Here is a 24,758-nt window from a genome sequence, read left to right as displayed (position 1 = left end):
ACTGAATAATGTGTGGTTGTAATTTGAAATAAATAGCTTTTTAATCAAAGTCACAATTGAAATTTTCATGGGTACGCATCTTTTTGGGTCACCCTGTAAATAAATAAAGAAAAGCATTAGAGGTACACTCTATTAACAATTTTATAAAGAATTTCCTATGCTGAAATGGGAAATTTAAAGAATTTGGATCCCATGATTTCAACATTTTTTTTTTTTTCATTTTAGAAAAAAGTTGCATATTTTAAGTTCTATATGAAGAAAATGGGTACATTTCATCCACAAAAATTTGTAAAATTTTGACAATAAGTTTTTTAAAAACACTGAAATTGCGACCACCCACTACGAAGGTATCCATGTTGATTGTATGTAATGTATGTAATGAAGGGAAAAGGTACCATTCTCTCACACATGTAATTGTTTGCATTAGTCTAACACATTCATTTAACTATAGTTAAGGCAGACTTCACTCAGTGGCCTTGACACAGTAAAGTTAATCACCTTATCGGGGCTCCTGAGGGGGAAATGGAAAAATGGTACCGTTTCTCATCGGCACCGTTTCTCGTAGGCATTACTCGAACACACGGAATACAATTAATCAGGGAATAGTATCATTTCTCATATTTACTGTGGGACTGTACTGCTCTGACACACCTAGTGTAGAATAGATAGCACACCATAGTTTAATGAAAAGTAGCAGAATAAATACACAACGCCATCTTATCATAGAAGCCCAACGTGTGCGCCACGAGCAAGATTGACGCACCCAAACTTGCAAACTCTGCAAGGATAAAGCGCTCTTACAAGTAGAGCCAACCCGGATAACAAAGTTGATAGCAGGCGCTTGGGACGTCAAGACCAGCGTCGGTCGCGGTGGCAACCACATCTCATCCACGCACGAACCTAAACAGCCCGAAACCAGCCGGAGAGGGATGATCACAAAGCAACGGCCCGACACACCTTCAGCCGGCTCACTACATCACGGACTTAAAAACACTGGACACTGAGATAACAGATTTTTGCTGCTCGGAAACATGTAGCCTTGTTTTGGATCCAGAATTGTCCCTCCGTCGTCTGTTTTTGCCTTGTTTTTGACCATTGTCTACGTATAAATTGTCAACCTGCTTTCGGCGAGTCTTTTTCAAACTTTTGGAACATGGAGTCAGTACAAAGGGTTAACATCAGAGATGAACACGCGAAATTCCGCCTTCACGGTTTGTGCGTGCGAGGCAGCATCGGCAGAGCGGCACTTTGTTTGACTGTCGCTGTTTCCATGCGGCTTTGAATCGCTGCATTTGCGCATTTTGCGGCTATGTTTAACGTTACGCGCATTCGCAGAACCACATCGTTGCAATTTTTGATGGGTTGAAAAATTTGTCAGAACACCAGCCCGTGAAAAAAAGACCCAAATAACACCGGTCCGTGGTGCAAAAAAGATTGGGGACCGCTGCTCTAGTCCGATGACCTAGACCTATCACCGCCACTCTCTTCTCGTGACAACAAATGACTGACAGTAGTGTGAGAACGGTACCTTTTCCCTTCAGTTTATTTTTAAAATAATAAAAGAAAATATTCTAACTATATTTTAAATCTGTATTTGAATATTTACCATATTTTCCGCACTATAAGGCGCATTGTGCAAAAAAAGAAAAACTTTTTTTTTTCCTAAATTTGTATACGTTTACATTTTTTATTTATTTACATTTTTATACACAAACAGATGATAACACAGCAACTATTGTTTTTTTTTTAAAATATATTTTTAAAATAATAAAAGGAAAATATTGTAATAGTATTTCAAATTTATTCTAATACTTACCATATTTTCCGCACTATAGGGCCCATCGGAGTACTGTATAAGGTGTACCTTAAATGAATGGCCTATTTTAAAACTGTTTTCATTCACGGGGGCGCATTGCATTATAAGATGCAGTAGTAGTAGTAGTAGTAGTGGTTAGGTTGCGTTACCGTCCACTAGATTATACTACGCTATAAGGAATGTCATGCAATGATTATCCAATATTGATCCAAATATAAGGCACATCAGATTATAAGGCGCATTTTGGCTTTTGAGAAGGCTTTTACATGCGTCTTATCATGTGTAAAATGCAATATTATATATTCATATACATATTCAGTACATTGTAAAAAAGAGGAACAAAACTTCAATATTTCCTAATTTCTATAGTCTTCAATATTTCATTAAGGATGGCTGAAGTTTCATTTATATTTTATTTTTTATTTCAATGCACATGATTTTTTATGTGTTCCATCCACGTGAAAATATCTCTGTTCAGGGCATATTGCACACCGTTATACACTGCTCACCTGTGGACCAGGTACTTAGCGAAGTCCATACAGAGGCTGAATGTAGCTTATAATGATGCCTTGAGACTGTTATTGCAGGTGCCTAGATGGTACAGCGCCAGCCAATTATTTGTCAATTCTGGGTTACCCACCTTTAAAGCGGTACTAAGAAATCGGATGTATAAGTTCATGTGTCCGTTAAATGAGTCCGAAAATAGTATTTTAATGAAAATAACGGATCCTAAAAAATAGTTATAGATGTAGGTCAAGCATGTGGCGCCATTGGAGTAAAAGCCTGTTTTTTATGCAGATATAGTTTGTGCCTTTTTCATGTTTTTGTTTTTTCGGTTTTTGTTTCTGTGTTTTCTTATGACATTTTTCTGTTGATTTATGTGATATGGACACCTTGTGTGACTCCTGAATAAAGATCATATATATATATACATATATATATACTGGACTGTCTCAGAAAATTAGAATACACAATATTCTAATTTTCTGAGACAGTCCTGTACATTAATCCACCATTTAAAGCAGGGGTGTCCAAACTTTTTGCAAAGGGGACCAGATTTGGCGTGGTAAAAATGTGGGGGGCCGACCTTGGCTGACGTCCTTTACATAGAACAATATACAGGACTGTCTCAGAAAATTAGAATATTGTGTATTCTAATTTCCTGAGACAGTCCAGTATACTTTCACGGGCAACACAAAATGATGTGGCAGGCTGAATGTCACCCCCAGGCTTTGTGTTTAGGGCCTTCAATCCTTCACTTACTCCCCCAAGGTTTGGGGCTAGTGCTCTCAACAAATGATACATTTCAACCACCAATAGCATACCTATTGTTCTCGGCATCTACATCCCATTGGTCTTCCTTGGGTCCAATGATGAGGTACTGGGAGCCCACCTTCAAGTCAAGCCGCTCTCTGCAGCCTCCGTGGGACAGGAATATCCTGGTTTGCCCTGCCTCCACTCCCGCTTCCACGCCTGTAAAATTTAGAAGTGGGTAGAGTAGTCAAAAATTTACGTCAAGTAAAAGTTATGTTACTTCAAAATATTACTCAAGCAAAAGTAGTCATTCAAAAAATTGACTAAAGTACAAGTAAAAAAAGTATTTCATGAACAGAATACTCGATAAATGAGTACTCTGTCAGATTTTTTTTAAATTCTGTAATATGACCTATAACATTACCATATTAGGCCAACAAAAAACATTCAATTTGAACAAGAAAATTCTACAGAAATGAAACATCACCCGTCCAAAGCGTATGAGTGACCGTTAGAGGAGAAAATATTTCCTACCATGAAATTAAAACGATCACATTTCCAGTTTACCGTGGTCTATTGGTGCCAAATAAAAACTGGGAAAGAGTTTGAAATCCACACTTTCAAATAACTTTGACTGCAGCGCTCCATGTGAAGTAGTTTATTATTTACGGCGCTTTAAAGACGCCACATGACTGAAAAGGCCAGCGTGATCATAGGACTTCTGACTGCAAGCTTGTGTGTGTGTGGTCATCTGAGACTCTTGTTATGTCAGATTGATATAACTGAGTCATGTAATTATTGTTGCCTCAATTGTTGTCTCATTGGGGAAACTGATAGAGCCACTGTGGGCGTCTCTGGCAAAGTCAAATCTAATATGCAGACTAAAGACGAAAAATGTAATGATTGTAGTGTAGCCCAAAGTAGCATAGTAAAAATAGCATTTCTCCTTCACAAAAATACTAAAGCAAAAGTAAAAAGTATGGCGTGGTAAACTTACTCTCATTCTTCTGAAAAAGTTACATAAGTAAATGTAACGGAATAAATGTAGCTAGGTACTGTACTATCCACCTATAGTAAAAAGTATTTCACGCTTCAAGCTCGGTTCCTTCTAGGTTAAACACACAAGCCTTGTAACCACCAAAAGGAAACCCTCACCCAGTTTGATGACTCGTGTTATCTCCATCTCATACTTGTCGTAATAACTCTGTTGGACGCTTACAACTTTCACCTGGAACACTGACAACACAAATAGAAGGGAGACAATGTAACAAGCATGTTGGAGTTAGGGATTTTAGTGTTAGCGCGCTGTGAAAAGTACCGTGGTGAAGTGACGTGCAGGCAAATGTCTCTCTCTCCTTGGCACTGAAGCTCTCACTGTCTGCTTTGGCTACACAGCAGTCACCTGTAGAGGTTGGTAGATAAAAAAACTTTGGATGGGTATGTTTATTCATGTTGGTTGGTTTATTTTTGTTTACCCTGTGTGCAGCGACAGACGTTGTCCTTGCAGATGTGCGTCAGATCCTCCTGGTCCTGAGGGGGGGTGTACATCTTACTGCAGCGGTGGTCTATTGAACAACATTTGTATTATCACATTATTATGGCAATAATAATTATCATACTCAAACGTAGACAAAAATCAGTATGGTGCTAACATGAAACCAAAATCCCCATTGATAAGCTCATATGATTAGCGCAGACTGGCCTTAAAGCAGGAGTCTGCAACCCTGATCCTTGAGAGCCGCTATCCAGCTTGTTTTCCATGTCTCCCTCCTTTAACACACCTGAATCAAATAATCAGGATCGTTATCAAGCCCCTGCAGAGCTTGCTGATGAACTGATCATTTGATCAGGTGTGTTAAAGAAGGAAGACATGGAAGACAAGCTGGATGGCGGTTCTCGAGGACAAGGTTGCAGACCCCTGCCTTAAAGGAATGGAATTTTAAAATATTAGAATCCTAAAAAAATATTTTAAGTCTCCAATAACACTGATTTATTGAAAACCACACATCATCCCTTTCAGTGAATAACACCTTTAAAAAAAATACAAATCGTCAGGAATTCTCAAAGTTCTTTTGATCTAGGAACTCATTCCTTACAAGGGAAGAAGTTTTCTCAAGGACCCCATCTTAAAGGAGCTATTTATAAGTTGCATTTCAATTTCAGGTAGTCCCCGGATTACGATGTCCCCGACTTAAGCGATTTCAACTTCACGACGCGAGTCTCGTCCGCTGTTTTTTTTTTTTTTGTTTTAAGTCGCGTAACACTGTCTCGTCTGCCACCTCTCAGCATTCATGCTAAGTACAGTAAATTATTTGTAATTTGTTAGTTATTAGGTCTACATAATCTAAATGGTTGCTTTCTACAGCAATAGCTATGCATACACTGTATGTGGTATTTCATTATACTACAATTATGTCTGGTCTGCTTCTCTTTGTTGTACTAGTATTTGTTTGACATCATGCTAGCACTACTTCCTGTTACTTTCAAGCGTTGCTTTCACTTTGGAAAGCGGGAGTGAACACCTAACAATTCAAGAAGGCAGACAAAACTGTCGGTGCAGGCTCAGCGATGCCGCTTGCCCCACTACGTTAGCTCGCTATTAGCCCACTAGCTTATTGAGCAGCGTTCGTTTTCACTGCTGGAGCGGTGCCACTAATCGCTGCCATTTCCCTTGCTGAATTGCCAAAGATTTGGACCTTGTTTCTCTCAGTATTAGTGCTGCAACAATTACGTAATCGATTAACTCGAGTATTCGATTCGAAAAAAAATATTCGAATTAAATTTTATTTCTTCGGGTATTCGTTTAATTAAAGTGGCGTGGGTACACTGCCCTCTGGTCTGCCTCTTTTCACATGGCTGAATCCAACTGCTCCCTATTAAGACCAACGTAAGCTAAGTTTTGTTTGAGCTAATGTTTTTTAATGCATTCATAATTTCGAAAAGGTTGATTTAGCCGTTTTTGTGGGAATATGTGTCTGAACCATTTGTTAAGAGCATTGTGCAACATACTTTTCCATTTTATAGCATTTAAGCTAGCGGACTTTTTCTATGTAAGTTAGCCAATTGTTCTTTTGTTGTACATGGATCCTCATTTAAAAAAAAAAAAAACATTTGAGGCTCAGCTCAGGTATTTTAATTTTTCATGTTCCTGATCCGATTACTCGATTATTCTAACTAACTAGTCCATCGATTAATCGACTACTAAAATATTCGATAGCTACGACCCCACTCAGTATTAACCCCAACCCTAGTGCAGCCATTGAGGTATGTTTTTGTAAGCCAATGTCTCCATTGATTTACTTTATAGCATTATCGTACGCTCTTTGTCATGATTCGACTTTATTTTCTAATTGTGTGTCGTGTTTGACGGTGACAAATTAATAAATGCGATTTGAACAAGAACTATGGTGTGATTTATGTTACAGGAGAGAAGTAAAATCTTATTTTTTTTACTTAATTTTATTAATATGACGTAAAGAACATGTTTTTGGACAGTTTTTTTTTTTTTTTTTTTTTTTTTTTTTTTTAATTTGGGGGGTGTTAACAGGTACTTAAAGTGTTGACTTCGACTTAGGTGGAAATTCGGGTTAGGTCGCCTGCCTAGGAACTGCACTTGTTCGTAACCCGGGGACTACCTGTATTTATTAAATGGCCAAATATTTCAATAGACATTAAAGAAACATGTTTTTGGAAATACTTTTAATGGGATCCTTAATGGTCAAGCTGAGATTTTCCCATTTTAAAAGTTGATACTCAGCACATTTTAGTTGTTATTGATTTGATTCTGTGTTAACAATGAATTTCCCGACCATACTTAGTAAAATACTGTTTTTGTTAAGATTAAATAAACTCGTAACCCACAGTAAATTTACAATATTCATGAACTTCAGGTACCATAATAACTAAAAACCTTGTTTGAAAACCCATTTATCAGAGGGTGTAATTTACAAAATGATCAGAGTATAACATATGAGCAGTACCAGGATTGTAGTACTCGTACACGGTGACCGAGGAGGGCTGCAGAAGGCCAACTTTGAAGTTCTGCTGGAGTCTGAAGATGAGGATCTCAGGTTCCACGTGGGACACCTGACAAGAGAGGACAAGAATACCAGCTAAACTTGGAGCTAAAATGACCAAGCAGAACCAAGTCAGGACTTCTAGTTCTGGTACCCACCTTGAACAAGTGGATGATGAGCGAGCCTCTGTCGCTAAGGTTGTCCACCATCTTGAAGTCGCTGATGTAGTGGTCCACTGAATTGGAAAGCTGAACACACGCACATACGTATTAGGATTGTTATTTTCAACAACAATATCTGTTATCTAAACCCACAGGGCTACAGATGGACAATATAAAACCCAGAGTGTCAATGAAAATAAAAAATACGTACAATCTCCAGGTCCGAGTTTTCCGGGGTAAACCCTGTGGGCAAACTGATGTCCAACACCACCAGCCTGAGGTCACTGGTTCCTAAAGCCCTGTGGCCAGCAAATATATTCAAAATTTTTTATTGACATGTGTTAAGTTAGGAGTGTATGTAGAATGCAGGACAGGTATGACTTGAATTTTAGGTTATTTGGAATTAAAATGGCTGTCAATACACCATACATGCAGTCACCTGACTTTGATGGTCATCAGGTAAGACTTTTCCACATCTGCTGGAGCCTTTTCTGTAACAGGGAGAAAAGCAAAAAAAAAGAAGACTTCAAGTTATGCCCAGTAACCTGTACCCTAAGCAAGAAAAGAAAGTAAGCAGGGAAAGGAAGCTAAGTGATTCATGTGTTAGCCTTAAGTAAGGAGCACAATGACAGGTGTTTGAGCGAGTGGAAATTGACTATTATTTTATGCGTACTAATCAAGGGTGTAGGTTTGGTCGCAATGTTAGTAGGGACAACATAACCTTAATCATAACCTGCATGTACACATTTTGCTGGGGACGGGACATGAATAAAACTAAACAGATTGTGCGGTCAGGGCTTCATTTCTCTCCAATAAGAACCTAATTAATTGATAGGCTTGATGACTGATAAAATGATTGATGAAAATAAATCTGTATTGACATATACCAACTTTCACACTGCAAATTTACAGTATAACGTCTAGAGGTATGCAAAATTTCCGATTCTTAGATTATTCGCGATTCGGCCATGGAAGATTCAAAAACGATTCACAAACATCCAAATTCCGATTATTGAAATATGCCAAGTAAAGCGGATGTACAACACACAGCGCCTTCCGCGCGGTCACTGAGCAACGGAGTGAGAGTAGCTAAACATCATGCTTCTCATTACCCGGCCCCTCGGGTAATGCCAATGCTCAACTCACGGCTCTAGCTCAACTCATGCCATGAGATAAAAAAAAAAAACACAACAACATACCTGACTGCTGCTAAAAAGCTGCTACAAAAGTACGTCATCCACATAATGTTACGGTATTTATATAGGACTAGATGCACTACGTTAGCGGTAGCGTTACCAGCACATCTACAAAAAGCTAGATGCAGACGTAGTTAACGGCTGCCATCTTAAAGCAGTACACTTCCCTGCAAGGCTGTTGTAGCGAACCTTCCAAGCAAACCTAATTAACTATTTATCTAAAATACTCCTAAATCGGTAAAATATTGACTTGAATCTATCTTTAAAATAGTTTTTAAACTTTCACATGTCGATAGTAGACAAAAGGGAAATTATGGATTAACGGGAGCAATTTTAACAACTTTAACGGTTGATTCACAACATTAAATTAATTGAATGTAGTTTAAAGCTGCTGATACAGAATGGGGACTGGAGTTTTTTATTTACTGTTATTTTTGTATATTTGTTTACTGCTATATGTTAACTTGATACTGAAATAGTAGTTTGGTTTAGCCTGAGAGTATTTTTGAACAGTTTTGGAACTAATGTACAAAACATTTATTTAAAAAAAAAAAAATTTAAAAAAAAAAAAAAAAAAAGGAGGGGGGTGCATCAATAATCGTTTTAGAATCGAATCGGAGCATATGAATCGTAATTGTAATCGAATCGTTAGGTGTCCAAAGATTCCCAGCTCTAATAACGTCTTAATCTGTTAATTTTTCTTGAATTTAGTCCAATAATTTTCATCTTGTTTTGAGTTTTAAAGGCTAGTTAACATATTAATGCGTCAGATTATTCCACTTACTTTTGGTAAATATTACCATTTCTTTTTATTAAGTCTACACATATAAAAGTCGGTCTTTTTTTTTTTTTTTTCTTTTTTTTTAATGGAATGGCACATTCAGCAAGTGAAAAGGGGGTAAATGTATAAGTCTCAAAATAATGAAAATAATTCACTTAATAATGGTAGGGTCAATTCTATCGTTACAACAAATGGGAAGACAATTTAAATGACCTACATGACTGAACACATTATCTAATGCAAATAAGGTTGCTTAAAACTTGGTGGTGCATTTAAGACCAGGTTTTGGACTGGTTTGCCCTCAATTTACAGGCTTTATTCCATTTCTTTCAAATTCTAGCACTCCATCTAATGGGAAGAAAAATTGGTTTGCTCAGTGGAAGGTTGACTGGCAGTTGGTATCAGGAAGTATAACACACCTAAAGACAACGTGAACTGTGTATATAATTAAAAATTGAATTTGTGTCTTTTTACACTATTAAAATAGTATGTGATGCAAGGATGCGTCAATAAAATGAGAATGTAGACATGAAAACAAAAAAAAGGAACCATGGGAAATGAATGAGTTTAATTTTATTTACCAACGTGAAAATCATCTGAAAAAGGCTAAATTATTTGTAGTAAATTTGAAATCTGGAAGAGATTTGAACAGGAATTCACTTAGATGTTAACTTTCTAGGTTTTGAATGCATTTAAAAAATGGCTTTATTATGAAATTCCAAAGGGTTCAGTGAATGCATCTGTGAAACCCGTGGGGCTCAGAAGCTTTAGCAAAGTTAAGATCCACTGGCCTAGCTGAATAAAGGTGCTCAAGAAAAAATGAGAATTACACATCACTTTGGTAGCATATACCCACTACTATATTTTGAGTTAACAACAGCATAGTATTAAAGTTTTTTTTTTTTCTTTTAAGGAGTACGTAATAGGGTTATTCCAAAGATTTCAACATATTTCTACGCACATCCCAAATATATTAACACAGAACGAGATATTTATAACGAATCACGCCACGAGCCATCTCGCAGCTGAAACAACTTTCAATAGTCTTACACGCGCTCAAATGTTTTGAGGCACTTTCTCGTTTAAAAAGAATGGTGAAAAGTACAGTTGTCTGATAATGACTTTTTCACTGATAACATCAAACTCAAATCTGCTACCAATATCAAACCGATACCGATATATGCGGTTGTGGACTTAACATATTATGGCTAATTGTAATCTGATGGCCCACTGCTTTAATGGTGATAATGCTCAAACAACAAATCCCAAGCATCTTACTTGGGAAACATCTAAAGGGCAATAAACATAACTGCTGTGCTAAGCCATGACCAGCTCTTGTACAAAGGCTTTTACATTCACTTTGAAAGCAACATGCATATTGGCCCAAAACCGATAATGAAAAATCAAAAAATTATTTTCTCGGTCAATATTATCAGCTACCCGATAATACCAGACATTTCGAGTGAAGAGACCTTGGGTGTACATTTAAACATGCAGCATCGCAGCATAGTGCCAGCATTTTGGGCTAACAGCAAAACTTACAGCTAACACAACTAAAGTGTTGTTTACCTTGTAGACGAAAAGTGCCTGCTGATTTTTTGTAGACATTTGCATGTGAATATGTAGATGAACACATAGTTTTATCCTTAATGACATTTTTTAAATCAAGTTGCTTTTCTTTTGTGAAAACTCACCGCTCGATTCCTCAATACCAACGCTGAGCTCAAAGTGTTGGCAAGGTGTCTTTTCGTCCACCTCGTGTAGCTGGTTATAATACGTCACCACCTGGAGTCACATGACAAACAAATTAGTTAACTGTTTGATGATTGCCATCTTGGTGCCTGCTTTACCTCAAGTATTCCTTGCCCGCTGCCTGTGGCCTCTACTGTCAGGTCCAGATCAGCTGGAAGCTGCAGAAAAGAAGGGAATAACCAGAGAAAACAGGGTGGTAAAATAACACTGGAAACTAATGTTAAAGCATTGGCAAGTCACTGGAATGTAACTTTGGTAGAAAAGTCCTGATGTTTTTTTTCACTCCCGTCCATTATATTTTTCTTACCCTAGACGATTGTGCCGCATAGGCAGTTCTGGCGTTAAAGTGGTATCGAATGTCGCGTCGGCCTGTGAGCTTGACATCCACGTCCAGTGAGAGGTCGTTGGCGGCCCGAGACTTCATCAGGTACTCGGACAGTGCCTGCAGCACCACCATGGTCGACTGACACCACAAACAAAATGAATTGATTAACTATGAGGAGATATTGTTGCTTCTTTTTTCCTTGCATTATTTTTAATAAGGACATTTCAAAATTGGAATAAGGGTACTACTGAAAAAATTGTGAACATGTAAAAGAATAGTTTCTATTCTTACATGACACAAACAAACTGAAAATGTCTACATCCATTATTGATCATTATTTATAGAATGAGAAATACCTGAGTAGAGCCGTACCCTCCGCCCATTCTGCGTTGGCCATTGATCCATTGGAAAGCTTTTGCAGCCTCCTGCATGCGATCCATCTTGACAAGGGCCAGCAAAGCATAACCAGTTGCCTCCAGTGAGAACAAATGGTTGTGAGCATCTGGCCAGTGGCTGCCTACATGGTACGGAGGAACATCATTTTAGCCACCTGTCATCTAAAGTTTGAACCTGACTTTGAAAGGAAAACTTCAGCTTCAAACCATAATGTGATTACCTAACACAGGCCACAACACACTTGCCTATTGTTCTAAAAGCCAGGTTGCAAACACTCGTTTGCGACCCTAACGCCACTTTATTCTCAAAAGAGAAACCTTAACCCTGGATGCAAGCCCTAACAGTGTCTTGGAATTCTAATTTGAAACCATAACCCTGGCTACGTTTACCCCTCTACTCCTATTATTATTTATTACACCTACAAAAAGCAACACACAAATTGCTATCTAACATAGAAATAAGTTTTTACTTTCTTCTTCTATTTAGGGGTCACTATTCACTTGTTTAAGTTATTTTATGCAGTTTTAATGCCATTATTTAGCTTTCTTAATAAGACCCTTTTTTTTTTTTTTTTTAAATCCATTTTTGGGACCAAGTGTGGAATTGCAATGATGGCTAGATTTATGCTCCCCTTACGTGCTCTGGGAAAGATGATCCTTACAACTTGCAAATTGATAATTAAGAGTATGTCCTTTTTATGTGCTTTTGTTTTCATTGCAAAAAAACAAAACAAAACAGCAAACTCGGACTTTATTTTGGTTTGTTGTGTGGGGAAAACTGATTTAGACCTAATCATTCATCTACAACGGTGGTCTCCAAACTATTCCACATAGGGCCGCAGTGGGTGCAGGATTTTGTTCCACCAGAACAAGACGACACCTTTGCACCAATCTGGTATTTTACAAGTGTAATCAGTTGATTGCAGACAGTTGCTACTTAGTTTAACCAATGAGGTTTCTGCTAAAACGTCTTTGCGCGATCGGTATGAACAAAAACCAGGATCCACAGCGGCCCTTGAGGACCGATTTGGAGACCCCTGATCTACAACAACAACAAGAAGGGAATGCACCAAAATCCAAATGGTAAGGTTTTGTTTGTAACTGACCATTTTAGCATACACTTGTTAAAAGAAAAAAAAAACAAAAAACAGCAGTTGTATAAATGAAAACACTACGTTATTATGCTGGTGTTAAAAAATGTGTCAATTGACGATAAATCTTCTTTAAAATTATCCATGACCCAAAAACGGTGACAAACAAACTAAACAGGCCAAACTGTGATAGAAGATTATCCTAAATACACCCTTCTTCCTGCCCACGGTCTGCCCCGCGAGAGCCTTAAAAAAGACTGAATGTTTAACTAAGCATTGTCATTTTTTTTTCTTGGGAACCTTTTGTTTACTTGTGATATGGTGACCTTGGATCCTCGCCTGGGTCCCTCTGTGCTTTATGATTGCTGTCGACTCAGAATAAATTCTCAACTTGTGTTTCGAGGCCTTTTTCCAGCTTTCAAAATGGAGTCAGTACAAAGGGTTAAGACTAAGGCAAACGTGCGGGGTTTGGCCTTTTGGCCGGGTTGTCGGGTCTCGCCGGCCCAGGTCGTTGGACCTGCACTAGCACAAGTCTGGCGGTTCGGCTGGCGTGATTCCGGCAATCTGGCTAATAGGTCAGATTCCTTCATGATGCACTTCCTTGACAACAACCTCCTATGTTTGCGTAGCAATACCGCAATCGAATTGTTCCGAAACACAATCGTTGCATCTTGGTATCACAGGGTCACCATGTAAATGGCCTATCGGTTTCCCCAATGAGACTCCATTATACCAATCAGAGGCAACAATGTTTTTTCTCCAGTAGAGGGCACTCGGCTCTTTGGACGAATGATGCTTCATAGTATTGTCCTGTTCTGGATTCGATGATTTTTGTGTCATCATTTTGGCCTAATATGGTCATGTAATAGTTTATATACAGGGGTGCACATAAGTGGTCCGCATGCGCGCGTGCGTACTGGACGTAGACAAACGCGCTGGCCCTCAACGGCTTCCATACGCTTTTGCGTAACGATAGCTGACCACTGTATTTGCTGCGGACATGAGAAAATAACTTCTCAAAATGTCGAAGAGGCAGGCCCCACTGAGTAATTATTTCCGTGTTCCCCCACCCCCGTCAAAAGACAGACAGACGACAGAGACGTCACCGGAGCTACCGAAAAAAAGGACTTTTGCTGAAAAGTGGCTGCAGGAGGTACCATGGCTAGAAGTAAATGATGCTCGCACGGAAATGCGGTCCAAAATGTGCCGTAAGAATCCCAATGCCGCTGATAAGAGAAGCGTATTTTATGTAGGGTCAAAGAATTTTCAGCCATCCAAACTTTGAAAAGCACGAAAAAAACAGAGAGCATGTGGCAATTAAGCAAACTATCAATGTCAGACAGGACCCCACTCACCCTATGGACAAGTGGCGGAATAAAGGTAATGAAAACAGCGCTATACACTGACAAACGTGTTTTTGCTCACATTTTACAAAGCTAAACATGCACGTTCAATGAGGTCTTATGAGGAGGACATCCCACTTTTACAAAGGCTTGGAGTTAATGTGGGAGCCGCATAATGCCCTTTATTTTGAATTGGTGCTTTAATGTTTATTTCTTTACATTTCACTTCAAAGTAATGGCAATTTTGTTGTGCCAGTTGATGTTAATCAAGCATTAATTGTTAATATAATTAATTAAAGTTAATTGGCTCTAAGTAAAGCTTGTCATAATTTTATCACATCAGGCGGGTCGGCTCTCAAGCTCAATGAGGACCAAGTCACATCTCCAGGTCCTCATCTGAGAACCTGGGCAAAAAAAATATGTGCACCGCTGTTTATATATAAAATAATAACAGTTCATATGGATGAAGTTGTGGTGAGAAAATAAATATACCATTATTACCAAAAAAATCAGGCATCGTTAGCAGATACTCACAATGTTACTCATTACATGAGTATTCTTTTCAACAAATACTTTTTTTACTTGTACTTGAGTACATTTTTGGATGTTTACTTTTACCTGAGAAATATTATTTAGAAGTAACACTACTCCTACTTGAGTAACATTTTTGGCTACTCTACCCACCTCTGATCATAATAGAATCCCAGTTCTCCAGTAGAAATACGATGTGGGATGTTCACATGCAATTTTCCACTCGACAAGTGGTATTTACCATAATTACGACACCACACGAAGGCTGCAAATGTTTGCTAGCGCTATGCCAATGTAGAATGCTGTAGATGGGCTGGTGTAAATTAGCATACAGTTGTGGTCAAAAGTTTACATACACTTGTGAAGAACATAATGTCATGACTCTCTTGAGTTTTCAGTTATTTCTACAACTCTGATTTTTCTCTGATAGAGTGATTGGAACAGATACTTCTTTGTCACAAAAAACATTCATGAAGTTTGTTTCTTTTATGACTTTATTATGGGTGAACAAAAAAAAGTGATCAAATCTAATGGGTCAAAAATATACATACAGTCGCGCTAATATTTGGTAACATGTCCCTTGGCCATTTTCACTTCAATTCAACTTTTGGTAGCCATCCACAAGCTTCTGGTTGAATCTTTGACCACTCCTCTTGAGAGAATTGGTGCAGTTCAGTTAAATTTGATGGCTTTCTGACATGGACTTGTTTCTTCAGCATTGTCCACAAGTTCAAGTCAGGACTTTGGGAAGGCCATTCGAAAACCTTAATTCTAGCCTGATTTAGCCATTCCATTACCACTTTTGATGTGTGTTTGGGGTCATTGTCCTGTTGGAACACCTAACTCCGCCCAAGACCCAATCTTCGGGCTGATGACGTTAGGTTATCTTGAAGAATTTGAAGCTAATCCTCCTTCTTCATTATCCCATTTACTCTCTGTAAAGCACCAGTTCCATTGGTAGCAAAACAGCCCCACAGCATAATACTACCACCACCGTGCTTGACGGTAGGCATGGTGTAGTTGGGGTTAAAGGCCTCACCTTTTCTCCTCCAAACATATTGCTGGGCATTGTGGCCAAACAGCTCGATTTTTGTTTCGTCTGACCACAGAACTTTCCTCCAGAAGGTCTTATCTTTGTCCATGTGATCAGCAGCAAACTTCAGTCGAGCCTTAAGGTGCTGCTTTTGGAGCAAGGGCTTCCCTCTTGCACGGCAGCCTCTCAGTCCATGGAGATGCAAAACACGCTTGACTGTGGACACTGACACCTGTGTTCCAGCAGCTTCTAATTCTTGGCAGATCTGCTTTTTGGTGATTCTCGGTTGAATCTTCACCCGTATGACCAATTTTCTCTCAGCAGCAGGTGATAGCTTGCGTTTTCTTCCTGATCGTGGCAGTGACAAAACAGTGCCATGCACTTTATACTTACAAACAATTGTTTGCACTGTTGCTCTTGGGACCTGCAGCTGTTTTGAAATGGCTCCAAGTGACTTTCCTGACTTGTTCAAGTCAATAATCGTTCAAGTCAATAATCACTCACAAGAAATTGCTAATTCGTGTTGCTGTATGTATATTTTTGACCCAGCAGATTTGATCACTTTTTCTGTTAACCCATAATTAAGTCATAAAAGAACCAAACTTCATGAATGTTTTTTGTGACAAAGAAGTATCTGTTCCAATCACTCTATCAGAGAAAAATCAGAGTTGTAGAAATAACTGGAAACTCAAGAGAGACATGACATTATGTTCTTCACAAGTGTATGTAAACTTTTGACCACAACTGTAGGTGCTATTGTCAGTGACGTAAGAATGAATAACGTACCATCTGGAGATGCTGCGAGGAGCTGCCTGGTTATGTCGTGGGCAGCGGGGCCTTTTTCCGTCAATGCGAGTGCGTAGGAAGTGATGGCCATCGTGTACGGCCTCCTGCCCGACGTCTCCAGCGCCTTCTTCAGGAACGCTGTTGTGCTCTCGATAGTCTCCTGAAGGAAGTAGACAATTGATCAAATCAGCCTTTTAAACCACAATAGCGTTTCCCAACCTGTGCCAATTACGAAAATCATACTTTAGGGTGAACTTTAAGATTGAACTGCACTACAAAAATGCACTTTAACTATTGCAGGTGAACCTAACTTGATCTGTAAATTGTTGTATACATCGAACGTCAAACAGTTCGATGGATTAAAAAATTTTACAAACTGAAATTAATTTAGTCTGTGTGAAATGTGGCCCTGTTTAGCTAAACGCAAACAATGTCTTTTAAGAATGGCAACACGGTTAATTAGACATTCTGACACCTTGTGAAAAAACATTTCAATGTTTGGCTCGTCATTATGAATAAATTGTACAGAATTAAGAGGAGAAATAGATGATAATTAATAGTACGGTTTGAACCACCTTAGTGAAATTAGACAATTTCCTGCAGCGCATCTGATTATTTCTAACAGCACACAAATGTGCCACTGGCGGCAATGGTAGGTGGGATTCACTGAGTTATAATCGTAATGACTTACGTTCAGGTTTTGCTGACTGCACTGTATTCCCGCCTGCTTGGCCTCCGCTAGGGCGATGAGGACAAACGCGGTCAACGTGATCTCAGGGTCGTCACCACGCATGCCGCCCTATAGGGACAATTAGTGTTGGTAAAATTTAATAACTTTGTTAAATGTACACATAATATAGAGGACTCTTGAATCGAATCATGGAAGGCTTTATAATATTGGCAAATATCGTATCATGTACATTCTATGTTTACAGGTTTTGACGTCAAATGTGTGCCTTACTGTCATAGTGGTACTATAGACTGGGTTGTCCTCCACAAAGCTTCCACTGGGGAGTTCCAGCTTGTTGCGCACCAGAAAGCCGAGTGGGTCGCACACTTGCTTCGTGTCCACGCCAATGACCGAGTGAGCCATGGAGAATACCTTCACCACATATGCCGTGATCCTGAGCGGCAAACATGCGTTTGCTTATAAGTGCTTACTTTTATGATTGTGTAAAGCAGGGGTCCCCAAACTTTTTCCTGTGAGGACCACATAACTTGTCCCTTCTCTGATGAGGGGCCGGGGTCAGTTTGTAACAGAAAAGGTGTGACGATTGCAGGAGTGCTAAAATGTAAAGATTTATTGTTTTTCAGAAAGCCACGATCAAATAACCCTTTCTGGATTCTTCACGGAACAAAAGTAAATAAAATAATAATATAATATAATAATAAATAATAATAACACTACTAATTAAATAGATAATAACCAACTAACAACCCTCTCTGGGTTCTTCACAGAAAAAAAGTTTTTCCAAATTTTTTTTTTGTTCAGGGGGCCGGACGAAATGTGGAGGCGGGGCGTGTCCGGCCCACGGGCCGTAGTTTGGGGACCCCTGGTGTAAAGGAATGGGATGTGTAACTGAGCTGTACCAAGTGCTTGCGCCCTCCCTTCTGTAGGGGGGGTAAGAGCCTTCTTTTTTCTTGTACACCAGCTGATTTGCATAGCCTGAAAACAACAAGAAAAAAAACTATAACCATGGTTTAGTTAACGCATCCATCCACCTTTCTGGGTCTTGTTCATACATGACTTCCTCTTTTCATGCTAGATTTTTAACTTGCATTTTTAAAAATGCAGCTTTTAACCATTTTCACTTTTATAAAATATAACATTTGTGCTGATACGTCGACTGACAACTAGTTGAATGATACCTCTTTTATATCTTGAAGGGGTCTGTATTGCTTTCACCAGCACTACATAACTTTGAGGAGGGTGGCAGGAACTCTGCCAAACAAAAAAACTACAAATTTGCTGACTGCTTAACAGCATACGCCACTTCCCCCTTTCCCTATTCATTATGAAAACGTAGGTCGATGCGAACGCTTTCGCGCGTATTCTGCAAAGATGGCAGAGCAACAAAAGAGACAAAAGGTTATGTCCGAGGAGGGGAAAAAAAGGCAACCATGATAAAAGGCTACTTAAGGAATAACATTGGCCCGGCTTTCACTCGCTTGCGTGACGCTGACGCCCCCCCCCCCCCCCCCCAACCGAACTCGTCAGCCTATACGCAGATTATGCAGCTGCTTAGGGCCCCGGACCACTAGGGGCCCCCAATCTGGTAATTGTTTAATTTATACTCTATTTTGTTTACTACAGTTTGCTTTATTTGACTTTTGATACTTGATTACAAGCTTAAAAAAATAAAAGTTCTTCCTTAACTTCTTTCTTTCCTCTTTTAGAAAAAGGTTTGGCGCTATCTACTGTAAGTACTGACAATCATTTGGGATGAGAAGTTTGAAGTATGCAGTGCAACAAAATCTGATTAATATACAAAATATGGACGTATGGGTTGGATTGCATGTATGGGTTTCACAGTACACTGTGACGAAATGGTGGGCCAAAAATATGGGCCCCTTTGCATTATTTTGCTTAGGGCCCCAAAATGCTTGGGCCGGCCCTGCTCGTCAGTGCTGACGAGTCAGGTGGGGTGGTTAGCCACACTAACACAACGTCTACACTAGGACGGATAATGGCCTTGAACGTGTAATTAGTTGGACTATACGGCATGCCAGCTACACTAGTATGCCTATTATCCGGATTAGTTGTTACATGGATAATGTAGGCGGGTAACATTGACCGTCGCTTAATATGGACTGCTGTCTCCGTTTGAAAACAATCGGATACTAAGGAAGTGACATCATGCCATCACCATTGTTAGTGTGGCATGACGGAATCGTAAACAATGGAGGTGGACGATCACGACTTGACATTACTGCTCCTCTTTTCTTTTCCACAGATTTTTCTTGAACCTTCAAATTACGTCGCAATAATATGCCTCAATTCAGTGCCCATTTGTTGTCTTCCCACTGCGGATGACGCAGAAATAAGCAATTTTTACAGAGCTTTTCTCCCATGTTGTCCCCGGTCAGACAGCTGCTGACCGAACATGAGTATATAAAAATGTGTAGAGGAAAATTACACCCTGAAAAGTGACCTGCGTGGTACCCTCAGTCAAAGAGGCACGCGATCAGTTTTTTTCAATGACATTTCTGCCTGTCAAAACTGTCACCACTTCCAGGATCGCCACTGTTATGCACACACACAAGAACTCCAGGTTGCGGCTTCCAGGAAATATACGCAGCGCCACACCATATGCTTCTATTTGTTATTTTCCAAGTGGTAAGCGCGCAACTAAGCATCGATTGTAACATCCCAAGTAACGATGTCAGCCTTTTTTCAATCACAACTGTCCTAGTGTAGGCGTAGCCTAAGCCACACTGTTGCTAACCATCATATGCTATTGTTTAGCCACAACTCGATTCATCCTTAACACAGCCCCTATAAACAGAAATGTCATTTAATCCATCTGCAGGCAACCAGGAGATCATGATTTCACGACACTGTGAGGGTGTGTGCTGGTCCTCATGGGAAACGCAGTCTTCCTTAAGGCAAAACAATACCCCTTTTGTCCACCACGCCACTTAAATCAACCAAAACTGAAAAGTTACCTCACGTGCTTTAAGTGATAGTAATTTTCTGAAGTGTTCCTGAGCCCACATGGAAATATCCTTTACACAATGATACCGACTGAGGGATCAAAGGTCAGAGCTGATTACTACTTGCAGTGATTTTTCTAAATCACCTCCGCCAGTGTTGGCGAGAGACCTGATAATCAAACGCCGTGCGTTCATGTTTTTGTAACCATTATCTGACTTCAAGAACACTAATTTAGATAATCCAAACAAAAAATCTAACAACGGCTTTCCACAAATTAGACTATTTAATACAAGTCGGGAACAGTAAAAAAAAAAAAACAGCGAGAATAAAGAAACTGTGTGGCAAACAGAGGGAAGAAAACTGGACACAGCCCCATTAAGTGAAACCCCTGTAGGTTCCACCTACTGGCAGAGATTATGTATTCAATTACGCATGTCTGTTTATTGAGATTATGTATCCGGTTCCATATGTCGTTTGTCTGTTTATTGACATTATGTATCCGGCTCCATATGTCTGTTTGTCTGTATGTTTGTATTTAGGATTACTCAAGAATGGATAAAGGGATCGTTATCAAAGTTGCAAGATATGTTTAAGATTAAACGGAAGACAGGAGTAAATTTCGGTGTGGTAAGATCAAAAGTAACAGAGGTCAGAAAACTTTGTGATAACAAAATTAGATAACAGAGTAGTCCATTTAACTCAAATTTGAAGGGTGGGATGAGAAGATGAGGTTTCAAGACCGAAGGTCAGAAATATAATGATGCTTTAAATTTTTCTGAAGCTTTTTATCATATATGGACTGTAGATTACGATATTCCTAACATATCATTAACATTATGTGTAGAAACATCGCTTTTAAATTGGACGTTTTTGATCATCCAGTCGTTCACAAAGTGGTTAACTTCTCCCATCGCTGTTTGTCAACGACTAAGCCTTTCTGAGATGCTCCTTTTATGCCAAATAACAACTCACCTGTTTCAACTCAACCTGTAAAACTGCAGCATTTTCTTTAAAAAGCTAGTTACTTTTTAGTTGTTTACATAAACTCCAAATCTTTTTTTGTTTAGAATCATTGGATTTTTATGTCATATCCTTTTCTCCAACCGTGACCTAGTCAACTTAACATCCACGGCCCACTAATAAATCCACGTATCATCCATCCACCCGGCCTCACCTTTCCGAATGTATTTTAGCGCGTCGGCTTTGCGTTCCACTCCTACGGCCTCCCAGTTGTTCGTTCTGTCAAGGTAGATGGTGGCGATAAGCGGCAGGGTGATGCTGGCCAGATTCTGCTCCACGCAGCCACCTGGCATGCGGATCAGTGCTGCCAGGGAGTCTTCGCTTATGGAGTTGTCAATGCTGTCAGCCAGCACGTTCCCTGGGGGAGGTCAGATGGAGGGGGGACAAGTCAAAAATTGAAAAGTTGGTACATTTTATTTTAAGGATGACTGACCTCGTACGTTGATGAATGTTTCTGGCGTAGAGTTTGGCACCACCCCATCGAGGGCCACCCGGCCCACCCGGACACTCTGCTTACCTGCACAACATTTTTAATTTTTTTTATTTTTCAATGTTGTGGGTTTACTTGATGATCGGCATTGCAATTTAAAATCATCAAAAATGCTCCAAAAAACTCTCACATGGCTGACTTTTTGGGTCGGACTTTGGTCGGTCAACTCATGACAAACAGAAGAACAGTTCCTACTAAAGATGTCCCGATCACGTCATTTTCAAAGTATCGGAATCGGCAATAAATATCGGACATGCCTTTTTCTAATATATATATATTTTTTAATTAAATCGTTTTCTAATTGTATTTGACGTTACAGACAAAATGTCTTACACTCATCCAGAGTCGAAAGTTTTGGCTTAAAGTAGGGCTATCAAATTAATCGCGTTAACGGCGGTAATTAATTTTTTTAAAACTAATCACGCTAGAATACTTAACGCAATTAACCCATGCGCCGCACGACCTACTCACGCATTGTCGCGTTCAATCTATAATGGCGCTGCTTTACCTATATATAGAGCTAAAAGGCAGCGTATAATGAGTAGAGTGAATTTTGGGAGTCTTTGTATCCTTTTTTTAATTGGGTAAAGCCTAACAATCCCTCTCTCAACAATTAGAAATATTGTTGGAAGCAATGTGGGGAAGCAAAGTAGTAGTTGATCTTTTTCTTAACACCCTATGTTATTTCCCAACGCAGAGAAGATATATCAATTGGTGCCACTACGCACAGTCATGGTTGCACTTCCCATTATGCATTTGGGCAGAACAGTTAAATGGCTACAGTATCATTTACTGAAAGCTCAACAAATACACTAGATGGCAATATTTAGTCACAATATACAAAGTCACATTCATCCTTTAAGAATTACAAGTCTTTCTATCCGTGGATCCCTCTCATAGAAAGAATGTTAATAATGTAAATGCCATCTTGAGGATTTATTGTCATAATAAACAAATACAGTACTTATGTACTGTTTGTTGAATGTATATATTCGTCCGAGTTTTATTCATTTTTTTCTTAATGCATTGCCAAAATGTATATGATCGGGAAAAATTATCGGGAATGATTGGAATTGAATCGGGAGCAAAAAAAAGCAATCGGATCAGGAAATAGCGGGATTGGCAGATACTCAAACTAAAACGATCGGCGCGGGAGCAAAAAACATGATCAGAACAACCCTAGTTACTACATTTCATGTTGCTCATTAAACGGGATTTGGAAGATGGATTTTCAAAACCAGAGCTTGTGACTAAACATCCATACCTCCTTCAGCTCCTGGGTTCAAAACTTTGCTCCAAACTTTGGTCTTTTGTACGCCATCCATCTGTTTGGGTTCAAATTGAGAGGAATTAGTTCAGCTGTAACACAACAAAGAGAGAATGCAATTTGTGTGTGGAAAGGCTGAAGTGATTTGGAATTCATTAACTTCTTCAATTTCTGAAGAAGGACCAGTCAATATGTGAACTAGTCAAAACTCTATGGCTGTTTGGAAATTAGTTATAAAAATATTGGAAACATTTCAAAGTCCCATAATCAGTGTACTCGAATTACATGACTAAATTGAACAAGTAAGATGGGGGCATCAAGAAATCTTCTTTTTTTAGGGGGATTTTCAGATGAAAAGTTAGATATTTGGAATTTATAAAGGTGTGAATTGATTGCAAAATGTTAAAGAACAAAGTCAATAATGAACTGTCTGCATTAACTTATATTAACTGCATTAACTAACGCGAAAAACACATAAAAATTAGTCCTGAATAAGTTGACAATTTTTGGAAACATAAAAAGATAATGAGATGTGTTTATTCTTTAAAAATTAAATTAATAATAATAATAATTGGCGGATTGTGAAAAATATGGGCTGCTCACCACCACACGCAGAGGTTTCTGTACGCGGTCTCCGACTATCATGTCTCGGGCCACCACCATCACCTCGATGGGGAGCTGCCCTACCGCCAGGGGCATGATGGTGTAGGGCACCGCTTTTGAGGTGCCTGCCGGTAGAGTGACTTCCTGTGTGTGGCGGTCACGGAAGGCGACGCTGCACATGTCTTCTGTCTTCATCAGCACCACGCGGACCTGGAGGCGGAGGTGTAGGGGGGCACATCAGTCCATTTAGTGTTCGGCCATGCAACAACTACTCTCACTGTCAATTTTATTAAGCACACCAGTCCCTTTATTTGTCATTTCAAAAAGTGCAGCGAAATTTTATTATTGGCTAAGCCAAGCCAAGACGGTTACATTACATAGTAGCTGGGGGTTATACAGGCTGAACTGCCTTCCAAATCGTTCTGGAAGCGTGAAATGGAACATTAGGTTTAGGGGGGAAAAAAAAAAAACCTGACCTTTCACTGCGCTTCAAAGAAAGAGCATGTACATTATGACGCCATGAAGTAAAATGCTAACTAAAGATACACGATAATATCGGTCAACGATAATTATCGGCTGATAATGGCAATTAGGACGTCACACAGATAATCCAGATAATAAAAAAATTCAACCGATAATGCAATCCGATAATTATATACTTGATTTAGCCTACAAATGTGTGCAACCGAAGAATTCAGCACGCCGCCTCCTCAACCCCATCCCCTCTCTGAAGCCCCTGAGAGAGGAGGGGTTGAGGAGGCAGAGTTACACGACAAGAAGTAGTTGAATATTATGGCGGCTGTTACTAAAAAAACGACGCTCTCGCCATCTGTACCGCAGAAGTTCCACGAGGCGGAAAGAAAGCGTCCTCATTCAAAACCACTAACCCAGCAGTCATTTAAAACTGCATCACAAAGATTTTTGGAACGAATACGAGGCTGCAGCTACCGGGAATGCTAAAGGTATTGTAAACTCAAACTAAGTTAAACTACAGGGCTTGTGACGATACAGAGTCGGGCTGTTTGCGAATGCAGCCCAAGGCGGGTGGTAAATTCGCATCTGAGGCTAAACACCGGCACGACTGGAGACCGATAGTCGGCAAGTAGCCGTCTTCCGACGGAGCCTGCCGATCTGGCAGGCTGCGGGCCGAGCCCGGTTCCTCGGGTTCAGGACCTCCGGCGAACACCCCGGTTTCTCGAGCGTTCCCCCACGGCGTGCGAGCAGAGCCAGGACCCGAATACCC

At 39.6% G+C, this 24,758-nt stretch overlaps 1 protein-coding gene across 2 annotated transcripts in view; it reads right to left on the bottom strand.

Annotated features, from left to right (window-relative positions):
* c3b.1 (complement component c3b, tandem duplicate 1) overlaps positions 1–24,758 on the bottom strand; it is a 56,847-nt gene that overhangs the window by 1,157 nt on the left and 30,932 nt on the right. For both annotated transcript variants that reach the window (XM_057842869.1, XM_057842868.1), the window contains 20 exons: positions 23,516–23,725; positions 22,910–22,970; positions 21,589–21,672; positions 21,310–21,513; positions 18,071–18,146; positions 17,442–17,604; positions 17,172–17,279; positions 16,481–16,640; positions 11,658–11,818; positions 11,284–11,439; positions 11,075–11,134; positions 10,919–11,009; positions 7,687–7,738; positions 7,459–7,546; positions 7,245–7,334; positions 7,051–7,156; positions 4,546–4,635; positions 4,389–4,472; positions 4,226–4,306; positions 3,142–3,289 (listed from right to left, as the gene is read on the bottom strand). In XM_057842869.1, the coding sequence (XP_057698852.1) occupies positions 3,142–3,289; positions 4,226–4,306; positions 4,389–4,472; positions 4,546–4,635; positions 7,051–7,156; positions 7,245–7,334; positions 7,459–7,546; positions 7,687–7,738; positions 10,919–11,009; positions 11,075–11,134; positions 11,284–11,439; positions 11,658–11,818; positions 16,481–16,640; positions 17,172–17,279; positions 17,442–17,604; positions 18,071–18,146; positions 21,310–21,513; positions 21,589–21,672; positions 22,910–22,970; positions 23,516–23,725 (2,273 nt within the window). The remainder of the gene's footprint in view (positions 1–3,141; positions 3,290–4,225; positions 4,307–4,388; positions 4,473–4,545; positions 4,636–7,050; positions 7,157–7,244; positions 7,335–7,458; positions 7,547–7,686; positions 7,739–10,918; positions 11,010–11,074; positions 11,135–11,283; positions 11,440–11,657; positions 11,819–16,480; positions 16,641–17,171; positions 17,280–17,441; positions 17,605–18,070; positions 18,147–21,309; positions 21,514–21,588; positions 21,673–22,909; positions 22,971–23,515; positions 23,726–24,758) is intronic.

Source organism: Corythoichthys intestinalis, chromosome 8 (genome assembly GCF_030265065.1).
Source record: "Corythoichthys intestinalis isolate RoL2023-P3 chromosome 8, ASM3026506v1, whole genome shotgun sequence".
Classification (NCBI taxonomy): Eukaryota; Metazoa; Chordata; class Actinopteri; order Syngnathiformes; family Syngnathidae; genus Corythoichthys; species Corythoichthys intestinalis.
Note: the sequence above shows the minus strand (reverse complement) of the source record. Positions and strands in the feature narration are given on the sequence as shown.